The sequence below is a fragment of the Filicampus tigris genome, chromosome 6, assembly GCF_054856515.1.
Source record: "Filicampus tigris isolate MCC_2025a chromosome 6, RoL_Ftig_1.0, whole genome shotgun sequence".
Taxonomy (NCBI): Eukaryota; Metazoa; Chordata; class Actinopteri; order Syngnathiformes; family Syngnathidae; genus Filicampus; species Filicampus tigris.
This window is the reverse complement of record NC_141222.1, coordinates 4,804,154-4,817,500: the sequence shown is the minus strand read 5'-3', so window position 1 is coordinate 4,817,500 and position 13,347 is coordinate 4,804,154. Positions and strand designations below refer to the sequence as shown.

General features: G+C 41.7%; 3 protein-coding genes across 8 annotated transcripts in view; 1 reads left to right on the top strand and 2 right to left on the bottom strand.

The window, feature by feature from the left end:
* The window catches only part of sh3pxd2aa (SH3 and PX domains 2Aa), a 109,178-nt gene extending 103,148 nt beyond the window's left edge, over window positions 1-6,030 (bottom strand). For all 5 annotated transcript variants that reach the window (XM_086032311.1, XM_086032312.1, XM_086032315.1 and 2 more), the window contains exon 1: window positions 5,203-6,030. In XM_086032311.1, the coding sequence (XP_085888437.1) occupies window positions 5,203-5,355 (153 nt within the window). In that variant the 5' untranslated portion in view covers window positions 5,356-6,030. The remainder of the gene's footprint in view (window positions 1-5,202) is intronic.
* Window positions 6,031-6,707: 677 nt separating this feature from the next.
* On the bottom strand, window positions 6,708-11,247 carry stn1 (STN1 subunit of CST complex). Of its 2 annotated transcripts, none has more exons than XM_086032319.1 (9): window positions 10,178-11,247; window positions 9,967-10,062; window positions 9,753-9,830; window positions 8,933-9,106; window positions 8,112-8,223; window positions 7,403-7,553; window positions 7,180-7,302; window positions 7,019-7,091; window positions 6,708-6,938 (listed from the first exon to the last, which is right to left on the bottom strand). In XM_086032319.1, the coding sequence occupies exons 1-9, from the start codon at window positions 10,293-10,295 to the stop codon at window positions 6,781-6,783; spliced, it is 1,083 nt and encodes a 360-aa protein (XP_085888445.1). In that variant the 5' UTR covers window positions 10,296-11,247; the 3' UTR covers window positions 6,708-6,780. The 2 variants fall into 2 exon arrangements, with proteins under 2 accessions (XP_085888445.1, XP_085888446.1); XM_086032320.1 differs by having other exon boundaries at window positions 9,759-9,830.
* Window positions 10,566-13,347, top strand: part of LOC147145548 (STE20-like serine/threonine-protein kinase) — a 29,242-nt gene continuing 26,460 nt past the window's right edge. The window contains exon 1 of the mRNA XM_086032318.1: window positions 10,566-11,540. Coding sequence (XP_085888444.1) covers window positions 11,391-11,540 — 150 coding nt within the window. The 5' untranslated portion in view covers window positions 10,566-11,390. The remainder of the gene's footprint in view (window positions 11,541-13,347) is intronic.

Sequence of the window (13,347 nt, the reverse complement as noted above, 5' to 3'; positions counted from 1 at the left end):
CACACGGGCCCTAGAATGTGTTATGATTTTGGACGAATAACTAACAACCTGTCCCATCAGCAACCTGGAATCAGGGGTGGACTTACCATTAGGCAAGCACAGCTAATCCCTGGGGCCCCAAGATTTCCAGGGTCCCCCTAAAAGATGAATAGTTTTCTTAAAGTTTAACATTTATTATTGTCTTAGTCTTAATTCACGTGCTTGAAAACACAACAAAATACTTAACATATAGTTACAATTTTGAGTGCACTCTCTCACTCGCTTTTCATGCAATGGACTTCCATTTTCTCACTACCGATGTGAAGAGTTGGTTCACGAAAACTAAAAAAACGTGTTGGTGCTTTGTGAGAAAAATGAAGTGTGGTTATCCCATTACAAGGCAAAAAGGAAATCAGCTTTTATCAAAACTACAAAAGATTTCAACCTTTTTCACAGTGACACAGCATGTAAATAACCGACAAAAGCAAGAGCCAGATAGTCTTGCCAGTAGCAGTAGTACTAGTGTGTCTGCCAAGTAGGATGCAATTGAGATGAAGTGAAGAGTGACACGAGTGACACTTTCCATCATCAAGATATAACTATTAAAGTGGTCAAGATTGTAACCTATATTAAATTGAAAAATGTTCTTTTCACCAAAATGTTCTTTACACAATAATCATTGGCTTGTTGGATAAAAATTCTCTAAAAGGATGTAAAAATAAGAAGAAGAACTTTACCTTGCTCAGGAAATATGAGAATTGTTTCAAATCCACACATTTTAGTTGATGATAAACAATAATTGAACATGTTCGCCAATTTGTGATGGGAGGATTTGCATTGAGCCCCTAAATAAGTAAATACGCCCATGCTGGGAATAGACCTTTTTTGAACAAATGGTTTGTATTTAAAATGTGTCAGGAAGGGAAGGTTTGCTATGCAATTCAGCAAAGAATTTCATAAACTTTAACATTTGATGAGCACTTCCAAAATTCCAGTCACAGTATTAGAGCTGAGTCACTGATGTTGTAGTGGTACACACGCCCGAGTTATGTGCGGCCAGCGTGGGATCGGTTCCAGCTCAGTGTGATGGTGTCTGTGTGTGTGCCCTGCGACTGGTTGGCGACTAGTTCAGGGAGTATTCTGCCTTTTGCCCATTGCTGGCTGGGATAGGCTCCAGCACCTCCCCGCGACCCTGTACAGGATAAGCGGTTTGGAAGATGAAAGTATTAGAGCTGGGCGATATCGCAAAGACGATATAAAAGTTTAGAAGTTTATAAAAGTATGGTGTCACTTTTCTCAAATATTGTATTATAGTAGGGCTATGCAGATCGATGCAAGTATTGATTGAATCGATACTTGCATCGATCTGCATCGTATCGATACTAAATCACTACTATTGATCCTTCACATACTTTACATATACATACATATATAAAAACCTCACAATATTGTAAAAAAAAAAAAAAAAAAAAGAGCTCATATTAAAAAAAAAAAAGACAATATTCTGTTTTTGTACATAACAGCACTTAATTGCCAATGCGGGCAAACATTGTGAATCAAGTCAATTTGTGGTGGAACACAAATGTCTCGTTGCCCTTCATCGGGCGATTAGTCAATGTTTCCATTGAGGTTATCATGTTACGGTATGGATGTCGACTGGTTAGCACATCCGCCTCACAGTTCAGAGGTCGTGGGTTCGATCCCGAAACATACCACCACACTTGTTTTAAGTTGCACATGTCGTAGTAATCTTCATATTCCTATACCCTGTCTTGCTTCCACACTCACAGAAATGTCGGCCACTGAATTTCACTGAAGAAACGGCATACAGTATGTGGTAGTTGGAAATGCTCAAACAAAGCATATTACCCTTAACGTAAAGTGTAATACAGTACTCACAATAAAATAATTATTTGAAAATAACTATAGCGACGGTGGCACTGTGGTCGACTGGTTAGCACGTCCGCCTCACAGTTCAGAGGTCGTGGGTTCGATCCCGGCTCCGACCTCCCTGTATGGAGTTTGCATGTTCTCCCCGTGCCTGCATGGGTTTTCTCCGGGTACTCCGGTTTCCTCCCACATTCCAAAAACATGCATGGTAAGTTGATTGGACTCTCTAAATTGCCCCTAGGTGTGATTGTGAGTGCGGATGTTTGTCTTTGTGTGCCCAATTCAGGGTGTCCCCTGCCTACTGCCCAAAGGCTCCAGCACGCCCCGCGACCCTTGTGAGGATAAGCGGTATAGACAATTGATGGATGGATGGATGTTACGGGAACCCAACAAGAAGGTATAATTTGCATAAAACAGTCATTCATGGTAATTAACAGAGCTGGGCACTTAACCCTTTTTTGCCGGTCCGGCCGCGACCCTCTACCCTTGACCTGGGTACCCTTCCAGCCACGACCCCCCACCCTTATTCATAAACATTGTCGGCCCCGTTCCGCCCTACGGCCCCCACCCAAAAAAGTGTCCGTGTATGACGCCGCCGTGGGAGGGATGCTAACGGCAGAAGCTTTTTAAGGATAATTAGCTGGCTAATTTACTATTTGAACCTGCTGTGGACACGCTTCAAAATGCGCCACTAGTACTTTACTACTTACCCAACTGTGTGTGCGCTTATTTCCATTGCGAGCCCCGGGGTTGGTTTTGTCGTGTTGTATAATTATTTGGGTCCAACAGACGGCCAGAAGTCGCATTCAACAAGCTGTTTATTTTCCACACTTCCCTTCATTCACGGCCTTCGAAATAAAAGCATACCAGCAAACCACTATACACAGCAGGTTTGCTACGGCGTATTTCCGGAAGTAGAAGATGCCAGAAGAAGTGCATGAACTCCACCTTGACGTGCCAGCGTCATACTTGAGTGCCGCGCGCAGCTTAATATACTCCCGGACACAAGTTGTTTTGAAACAGTTAAGTTCCAAGTCGGGGGGCGTCGCTTCAAAAAGACAGCAACAAAAATGGATATCGTACCTGCTACAACCATAAAGGGACCAAGATGACGAGACTATGCATTTAATTTTATTGCCAAACTAGTTTGCTTTTGAAGTAGCAACGAGCTGCTTGCTGCATCCTCTCTCTCCTCTCCGTGTGGGAAACTGTATGTCATCGCAACAGGTGACATAATGGACCGATCAGAGCAGCAACAATTCCTGATGGGTGCGTGGCATGTGTTGCAGACCTGTCGCCAACAGCACAATGCGTCGGTCATGTCAATGCGGCAGTTGTCGCTCGCGCCAACGCAGGAGTAGAGAGAAGCCTTAAAAGGAGCCTTTCACTGTGTAGGCTAAAATGACATTTTAGCGACCACAGTAAACGCGTGAGGACTAAAATCCACTTCCGGCTATGCTTAGTCCAGCCATTTTTTCTAATTTGTAACCGTTTTTAACCTCAGCAAATTTATTCTCACAGAATAAAACATCACAGATTTGATATATTAGCCGATAATTTAATGGCAGAGACCATACGCTGGGACGCTAGCGGGTAGTCGGCATGCTGAGGCGAGACGCTGCAGCAGCAAGCTATGGACAAGTTTGATCTTACGTCAAAATGACATTACAAGTCAAGATGGCTGTCAAGTCGGTGAAAACAAACTTTGCGCTCATTGAAAAGCATTGAAATTTGTGTCGTTGTCATTTGATTTGTGAGGATTATTTTGATGTCAAAATGTGATGAAATGTCATTTAATAATCTGCATCCAGTGGCAAAAGTGTGTTTTTAACAGACATTAAACAGATGGATGAAAGAAGTGCTCACCACAAAGCACTACAGTTTGGTTAGCTTCCATTCAGAGACGTCCAGTCCGACTTTGTTCACTTCTTTTACCCACTTTCTCCAACGTTCACGGTCCACACAGTAATATGGACTGATAATTTAGTTTCCATCATGTTATGGTTGGTATATCCAATCGCACAACAACTTCTCGGCATGATTTACTGCAAGCTTTATATGCTAGTCAGAGGCAAAAGCAATATAATATGGTGGGTTGTTTTACCAGAAATGCCCGGGTATTCGGAATTGACCATAGAGCTTCGGCTGGCAGCTACTGCACATAAACATGTTGCAGTTTTGCTCCTAAATCAGTAATCACAGCCTCCATGGCGGCAAATAAGATACCAGAGCTGGGCATTTTACAAAAAAATTGAGCGTCTGTTATTCATCATCCGTCTGCAGCGTGAGTACCCTTCCGTCGTCTGACATTCGCCTTTTTTTAAGGGAGGAAGAAAATAGTACACGTCTATAGGCCGGTCTGCCTCTAATTTTAAACGGCCGTCCGTCGGCAATTCCGTCTAAACTTTCATATGAGGTTGGAATACATAAATTAAAACAAAACAAATTATTAGAAAATAAATGATTATTAGAAAATAATTTGCTTTTTGTCAAAATAAAATACATTCTAAAAGTTTCCGTGGCACACCTGATGATTGATCTCTCAGGGCACACTGGTTGAGAATCACTGGCCTAGAAGATTAAAGGTATATTAATTTTGAGGATAAGTGATTCAGAAAATGTAATGTGATTTATTTTCACGATACAGACCAGAGTTTTTGACGAGATCTACACTATGAATGTTCTCAAAATTACATTACAGTAGAGTACATCTTGTATTTATTATTTTTCATTTGTAATCAATTTCTGTCAAACATTACTACCCTGTATTTGTGCAAAAATATGTAAGCTACTGTGCTTCTGTTTACATCTGTAAATTGTATATAGCAGCACTACTGGTTGCATTTTTTTCTCATTTGATACGGGATTCTTTCATGTCACTTCCAAGTAAAGTGAATAAAGGTTATCAGTCATAGTGTGTTGTATCATTTTGTTTTCATATTATAACTGAAAACATGTTGTGGTGTATCGTTGTCTTGATATAAAATGGCCTATATCATGATAGATGTATTTCCTTATGACCCAGCACACCAAACAACGCCAGACAGATGCATCATTGACTTCTAGCATGGTGTAAATATCTCCTCAAGCTTAAATCAATATGCAATCATAGTAACGCCATTCTTAGCAGGTTTTTGCAACATGTGCTGCCATTTGATGGGACATGGTTATCAGAGATGAGCCTGAATTATCTTTGACGAGAAGATGGTTCCCACCTAATGTATGGTTTTGTCACAGCAGCGGCTAGGCTACATTCATGGATAAAAGACAGGGTCAGTAGTTGGGATGCTGCAGCATTAAATCGCATAGACAAAGATGAGCTAGGCAACTCACGTAGTGTTTCGATGGACTGCGCCTTTTCTCCACGTCCACCACTTTGACGTCCAGCACAGTCCGAACCTGCATCTTTACCCTGCAAAAGCTATACATAAACGCGCCTGGCAGACAGCTGCTGCAGCTCCAATCACGCCGAATAAATCCCCGCATTCATCGCCGATTCCCAGACAGTTCGGAGAAAGACGTCAGCTCCTTGTCGGCCAGTTTGGCAATCTCCTCTGCCTTGGCCCAACCACCATCAATCCGATTAGAAACTTATCAACAGTCCGTTTGAGACAAAGCTGTGCGCCAACCCTCCGTGTCATACGCCGCCGGGGAAATATGGACTCCTCCGCTGCCCACAAAGCACGCCGCAAGAAGAAGGCAATCTCTTGAAATTCGGGGAAGAGAGCTCCTTTGTGTCTGTGTCGGTAGTCACGAAATCCTCCGCATACCTGGACGTCACAGTCTGTTTGGGTGGAAGACAGCTGGTGAGCCCAGCGCCAAACGCCTCCCGTATTCCAGTTGTCGCAGGGATTTCAGGGAAAGAGTGCGACGTGCTTCTCATACGTTCACGGAGCTACTTGGAATCAAATACGCGTGAAGAGGAACTACCTCAAATTAATGCAGAAACCGACTCGTCTCGAAAAGAACTTTTCTTGCAGGCTTGGCGGGATATTGTTACGTATTGAATAAGACGAGAGAGGACGACAAACACTGTGCTGATTCATTAAGTTGTTTCCAAGGCCGCGTCGGATCGCTTCAGCTGAACACTGCAGGCACTGAGTCATGAGCTGCTTTCTGGCCGGAGACATGAGCAGCTGCAAGTGTGGCTCCAGATGTTACACCGGCGACCAATCCCATGCAAGCATTCTCAACGTCAACAGAGTAACGCGCCCACTCAGTGACTTCATGCTGCCCCCTGTACACTTTGCTACGCATGCACACGTATGAGCGTGTTTTTTTTTCTTTTTAAATTGAGCGTTGATTTGACTACAACAAAAAACAGAAGGGCAGACGTCTGTGGAGGACCAAGAGTGCTGAAATTGAATAAATCAATAGGTTATTATAAGTATTTATGTATTTGATTAGCTCTTATTTTTGGGGGGTCTAATTATTTCACTCGTTCACTGTCATTGTCATTCTGTCCCATCAAACTGAGTGAGCAGGCAGTAACACGCTAGCACACATATACATACACTCAACAAAAATATAAGCGCATCACTTTTGTTTTTGCTCCCATTTTTTATTAGATGAACTCAAAGCTTTAAAACTTTTTCCACATACATAACATCACAATTTCTTTCAAATTTTATTCACAATTCGAATCTAAATCTGTGATAGTGAACAGTTCTCTGCCGAGATAATCCATTCTACCTGACAGGTGTACCATATGAAGATACTGATTCGACACCATGATTAGTGCACAGGTGTGCCTTACTCTGCCAACAATAAAAGACACTTACTACTATATATACTTTACTTAATACTGTATATATAACTTGTAAAGAAAAAGCTACAACAGGGTTTTATGAATCTTTATTATTTTTAAAAATATATAAATAAGAAAGGGTCAGTTTAACCACTGACCCCAGCCTAAAACATAGTAAAATAGTTCTCTCTGGTGCTGATAATGTCACTGTTGCACTCCAGTGTTTTAAGAACCTGCTCAAGCACTGCTTTGCTCACGTTCACGCTGTGACGCTGTCTTACTGAAGACAGGATGTGCAAGATGTGGCAACCCTTCTCTCGATCTAAAGAGACAAGGAAACGGCTGTGAGAACACAGTTAATGTAGGAGGTGGTAACGTTGACATAAAATGGGAGTCACGTACGCTTCTCCCTTTTGGAATCCTCTCTGATTATGTCTTTAACTGCCATAAGTAGATCTTTATCCTGTGCAGTCACCTACCAAGGAACAAAAGAGTCAAAATTGTCCACCATGACTTTTCACACTGACCTTGAGTTAATCCAAGTCATGTCTTTCGTTGCCTACAAAATAGACTTCATCCTGGGACTTAACCCTGCGGTACACAATGCCCCCATCCTGTAAAACTTGCAAGGCCTCTTTAAGGAGCAGACTTAGTTGCTGGCATGTTGACGGCGCCGCCACAGGCTCCTAAAACAGCAGCACAGAATCATAACACGCAATACTTCTTCATAATGTTCTTTAGCACCAGCCAAAGAATGTGTCGGTGCCAGTCAATAGTGTGGCGCACCTGGTCTGCAGGTGCTGTTTTAGTACAGCTGGGGATGAGCGGCTGCAGGAGGTCCTTAATGTCATAAGGTCGGAACTTGCGCACAGACCTCTGCTCGAAGAAATCTTTGATGATTTGTGTTGCCTTACTGAGGGGACTGATGGGAGAGTCACTGAAACCAGACGGGGGAAAAAATTGAGCTGAAAACACATTATATCCCTTATAGAGTCCTTCCAATAACAACAACTACTGTATATTTGAGTATTGAGGGGCAAATGGACTAAAACTCTTTGGACATGTGTCATTCTGGCCTAAACAAATGTCTGACCGTGCTTATCGTATAGAAAACGGTTTATTTCTACCAGTAACTTAAATTCCAAAGGTTAGTAGTTAAATGTACGGTAAAGCAATATACAGTAAATTTTTCACTCCTCTCCAAATGTCCCTCCAATCAAACACGATAACGCGACGTAAGAAAGCATGCAACACGCTCAAAAAACTAGATGCTTCTGCAGATTCACACACCTGGCACTGACTTGGAACTTCTTATTTAACCCGTTTGGATCTTATGCGCCACCCTGTGTTAGAACCATGGAATTACATTTTAAAAAGAGGGAAAAAAAATGAAATATTGTAATATGGCTCCAACATGACAACTTTCACCATATACTGGTGAAATGTTTCAGCATGTATTTATAAGTGCGGTATTCTTTTTGGACAGCATCTTTACCTTGCGGGGTTGGTTTGTAGACAGAGTGGTTTGTCATAGAACTCTCTGTACAGTTGTAGAACCTCAATCATCCATTCAATCTGGACTGCCATCACTGGGTCGTTCACTTTATCTGGGAAACACAAAGCACAAAAGTGGAGATCCTCCTATTAAAAATCTGTCTCTGTGGTTGGCTATGAGTGCATGAAAGAAAGTCAGGTATATGGACTACCCATCATGAGACAGCACTACCAAAATGAAACAAAGTATTTTATGCATTTCAGTTGTGTGAGCAAATGATTTTGGCCATAACAGCAGCTTGGAAGTGTCATTACAGTAGCAGTACCAGGCAAAGGTTAGAACACACTTTCTTTTTCTAATCTAATCACAACTGTGAAACTGTCCAAACTGTATATACCAGTGTATATACAGTGGCACCAGTGTACATCAGGTTATTTGTGACAGGTTGTTCATTCACACATTATCATTACTGGAGTGAAATGTAATGCATCAGAGTAGCTTTAGAATGTACACACAAAATTGTTGGTACCCCTATGTTAATGAAAGAAAAACCCACAGTGGTCACTGAAATAACTTCAATCTGACAAAAGTCATAATAAAGACAATGTTAAATCAAATCAACCAATGAAAATTGTGAATTGTGTCTTTGTTCCAATATTTATGGACCTGACTGCATATAAAAGTATTGCAGCTTTCTTTGTAATGGAGATGTACATCATTACTCATACTGCGGCTCTTGTCTTTACTAATACATTATAAGTAACTGCTTAGTACAACAGTAAATGTAAAGTAGCACTGCAAGTATAGCTGACTTCACTCACAGTAGGCAGAGGCTATAATCTCTCTCTGTTGTCTTGACGTCTTCACTGGTCCTCTGACTCGCAGAAGCTCTCCAATCTCTAGGCGGCAGTGGGTCTGCTTGGCCTGTCTCATCTTTTTCAGCTCAACACCTAGATTAAAGCATCCCTGAAGGTCATCCCTTGGTTTTTTCCCATCTGGAGTTAGAAAAAAAAGATAGCACGGCTGTATTTATGAGTACTTAGATATCAATTTCGCAGTAATCATTTGTGCTGACATGGAATAAGAGGCTGACAACATCCTGGATTGATCATGAACCATTCTAACTCACCTACAGACCTACAGGTAGCACCTATAACCTATTAAGCAAGTGTGCTGCTTTTAGGATTATGAGAGCAAGCTGCAATGACAAACTTGGTTAAGGGCGGTGAAAACATGTAAACACAACCAAAACCTGCTCTGAGAGAACGCTGCCAGCTAGCTACTGAACTGACGTGTTGTGCAAAAAATACTGAATATAATTAATCAAAAGCATTTTAAAGCTGCACTAATATGCATGTTAATGTAATCAATTAATAAGTGTGCTATACTTGTGTTGCTTGTACAGTGACATTTCTCTACTCATCAAGAGATTTGAAGCTTCCTTTGATTCCAGTAAAAAAACAAAAAGTGGTCTTGTATTTGGTCAATGTTGAGGAAAAAAAATGTTGAATTATTAGACCATATACCTGTAGGCTACACTGTAGTTTTTAATCCTTTTTCTTTTTAAAAAAAAATAATACTTAAACTACCTTGGGTGAACTACTGCACGCTTTTTCGAGCGCTTAATAAACGAAGTCTCACATTTACCAGACTCCAGCTCTTCTTTCATCGGGTCATTTTTCCAACACATGCAGTTTATGACACCGGTGCCATCGTCCACTATGAATAAAGAGGGGGCGGGGTGACAATAAGAATTAAAAAAAAGTTATTGTGTTTAACATTATCATTGTAAACATACATTTTTTGACAGTATATGCTGGGAATGCATTATTTTATTGCGACATGACAAAAATACCTCCATAACAGAAGAAGTCCTCTCTTTCCCTCTTATAAACGACTGTCCCAAGAACATCGACCTTGTGGATCGGATGTGACTTGTAGAAATAAATATCTGATACAGAAAAGGGGTAGATTAGCGTCGTGGTGTTCATGTTTAACAGCTTTTATTCTTGCATTGTTGACCAAAGCAAGTTTCCTGAATCGTAGGAGTGCAGGCAACTGTTTACCTGCAACTTGACAGGACTCCTTCAAATGGAGGATGTCTGTGATATGTAGCCTGGCGAAAGCAGAAAAGATCGGGTCCAATCCCCACAAAATGGATGGGAGCTCTTCTGCAGGATCCATTGTACCTGCCTAATGCCGATGATTAATTTCGATAGGTACATCAGATGGTTGTACAGCACGTCAGATGCGTTTCTTCTGCGGTGCCTTAACAAGGATGTAAGCTAGCTACGAGTGTAGCTTTTCGTCTCGAGCCAAAACATTGGTCACGTGACACGCGTGTTATTTTTATTTTAAATCTTTTTTCATATGTAGTTAATGGGCGGTATGTATGCACCAATATGTATTACTACACTTTCATGGGTGGTATAAATTATTATAGTTTAATTTTAAAACTACAGTTCAAACAGCGCGCTTTCGAAGACTACTGATGGTGCCTGGGATTTGTAGTTAAGTCTACACACAATAGTACAAAGGAAACAATGCCACATGCCAAACAAGACATTGTTACTCAGCTCACTCAAGTGATGCTGTTGTAACGTAAACAATAATTTCTTCCGAAACGTCCCGTTCCGTTGGTCTTTCATGTAGAAGAGGGCAGCAAACGACTTTTGGCCGCGCCAACTACCAACAACGGCGTGAAGTAAGAGAAACACGGTGTCGCGCGTCCGCGTGGACGCGCATTGATACTAAATCCGCTAGATTACCAAACCCATAACGAGGGAGGATGAATGTTTTAGCTAATGTAACAGTACGTGCTATCTGTAACGTAAGCGGGCTTGTATGTTAAAGTTAGTAATATCGGTACTCCTCGGAACTACTTGGAAGAACATTCGCTTTACTTCTTTCTCGTTTTGGTTGAGGAAGGAAACCCACGGGGCCATTGGTCGCCCAGAGTAGATCCAAGCCCTTCGTACTCCTTTGCAGAAAATGAATGGTTTTGTTCGGGTGGATTTTTGATGCCAGGACGAGTCCAGGAAAATCAACACCGTTTCGATGACCCAAGTGACCCACGATGTACAAAAGAGCACAGAATTCTCTGGACTGGACAGTCGATTCGAGTGTCAGAGGCTAAGCTAGGTTTTGGACTGCTCTCGAAGCTGCGGTGGTAATCAGACTTTACGACTCTTCTCTGCTTTCTACATGGTGCCACGAAAGAAAGAGATTCAAATTTCGATTCGTTTCAACAATTTCTAAGTGAATCCCCTATGCTTCAATATGTCATTCTTTAACTTGCGTAAAATTTTTAAATTGGGGTCTGAGAAGAAGAAAAAACAATATGAGCATGTCCGAAGAGATGAAAACCCGGAGGAAATATGGACCATTATCGGCGAGTTGGGAGATGGAGCCTTTGGAAAAGTGTTCAAGGTAAGTCATCTCACACTGTGAGTGGTCTTTTAAATGTAGATCAGTTTGTGTTACTGTACCCAGAAGGCGACTAGCACCCAGAGCCAGCTCTGTCAGCTGTGACTTTTTTCAGACCCACCCACCATCCATTGAAGACACTAACAACCTTGTGATAGGACTGTGTCAATGTTAAAAAGTACAGTTGAATAGATGTGACTGAGTCCAAAACTTTCTTGCAAGTACTGAGTCGTGACCTGAGATTTTTTTATTTTTGCTGTGGAAATAGAAGAAGAAACCTTAACATGAAAATTCACTGAATCAGCAGTAATTTATAATTAATGTTGTTAGATTTGATTACTCTTCATGCTAGTTAAACACCAGTTCCCAATAATCTGTTTCATTCCATGAGTAGTAGCATTGTGCACCTTAATGCAAAACTGATGTTTTTGAGGAAATCAATAAAATGTATCTGTCAAACCATCATTCTAATGTGTCACTAGAAATGGTCTTTTAGCCAAAATGTTTTACCTCGTTACATGTTGTGTCATTTCTACACTACTCGTAATCTTCTTGCACAATGACTTTGTCACAAGTGGCCAAACTTGCTTCACCCCGGACCAGCAGAATGCACAGTACAATACTGTATTAGGATTATTAATTAACTGACAAATTTACACTTATGTACAGTCATACAGTAAACATGAACATTAAAAACCATCACTGACTGTAGTTAAACACATTGGCTGACTTTCGTGCAGCCAGCATGGGATCGAGTCCCGCTTAGTGACAGGGGGTGTGAACGTGATTATGAATGGTTGTCTGTCTCAGGCCCTGTCTACATGTAGCCGGGGTTTTTGAAAACGCTGGATATAAGCCTGCGGTTAGCCCTATCATCCACACGTCCCCGGTGTTTTTCCACGGAGCGCAAAACTCCGGCCACAATGGAGATTTGCGGATATATCCGGATATCTCCTGATCCGCGTTTTCTTCTGGACGGGTATAGCCGGAGATTTACGTCGTCACCGTGCGACAACAATGCTTTGACGTCATTGCGCGACTTGTGTTTTCATGCGAGTCAACATGGATTCTCGCCGCGCTGCATCGGTTATAGCCATTCTCAATGTGCTTTTTGCTTACTTATTTGTCCGCAAACCAACCACTGCTTCTCGGTGAAAGGTTTAAAAGCAATTCTGACCTCTTGTCCGTTCTGAGTTTGGCGCCGTGTTTTTGGTTTCGTAGAAGTGACGTCAAAGGACAGAAGTTCCTGATGAATGGACAGTATTTGGCTAACTACTGCCACCCACAGGCTTGGCGTGCGTTTGAAAACGCACTTCTGCGATTACGTGTGAATGCGTTTTTTTAATGTGTATTCCAACGCAGGCGGGGGGGAGATATACGGTTGTTAAAAAACCCCGGCTACGTGTAGACAAGGTGTCAGTGTCATGTGACTGATTAGAGTCAAATGCAGAGACCCTAACCCACAGTCACCTGGGTCTGGGATATTCTCGAACTCCCCCGCTGTCCGAAACAGAATAAGTAGTTGAAAATGGATGAATGGCTGGAATAAAAAATAGAAAAATCAAACATATCACGATATTTCCGATATTGTGATATCCCTAGTGGAATATGAATTAAGCAGCAAAATCCACCCGATTTTAGCCGTTTCAGAGGGCGGCTATTTTGCCACTTTCTGTCGACTAAAAATGACATCACAGTTGCTCAGGGCTAAGGTAACGACCAATCGCGGCTAACCTATTTTCTGAGTTTGGTCATGTGACTTTGCCAAGATGGGCCGTGATTGGTTATTACCTGAGCCTTGAGCAACTGT

Bases quoted from the DNA above. Each gene is read 5' to 3' on its own strand.
- stn1 (XM_086032319.1), bottom strand. From the start codon at position 10,295: ATGGATCCTGCAGAAGAGCTCCCATCCATTTTGTGGGGATTGGACCCG. The intron at 9,107-9,752 runs GTGAGACTTCGT...TTCTAACTCCAG, and splicing joins AGAGCTGGAGTCTGGTAAAT to ATGGGAAAAAACCAAGGGAT. The intron at 6,939-7,018 runs GTACGTGACTCC...TTGTCTCTTTAG, and splicing joins GGATTCCAAAAGGGAGAAGC to ATCGAGAGAAGGGTTGCCAC.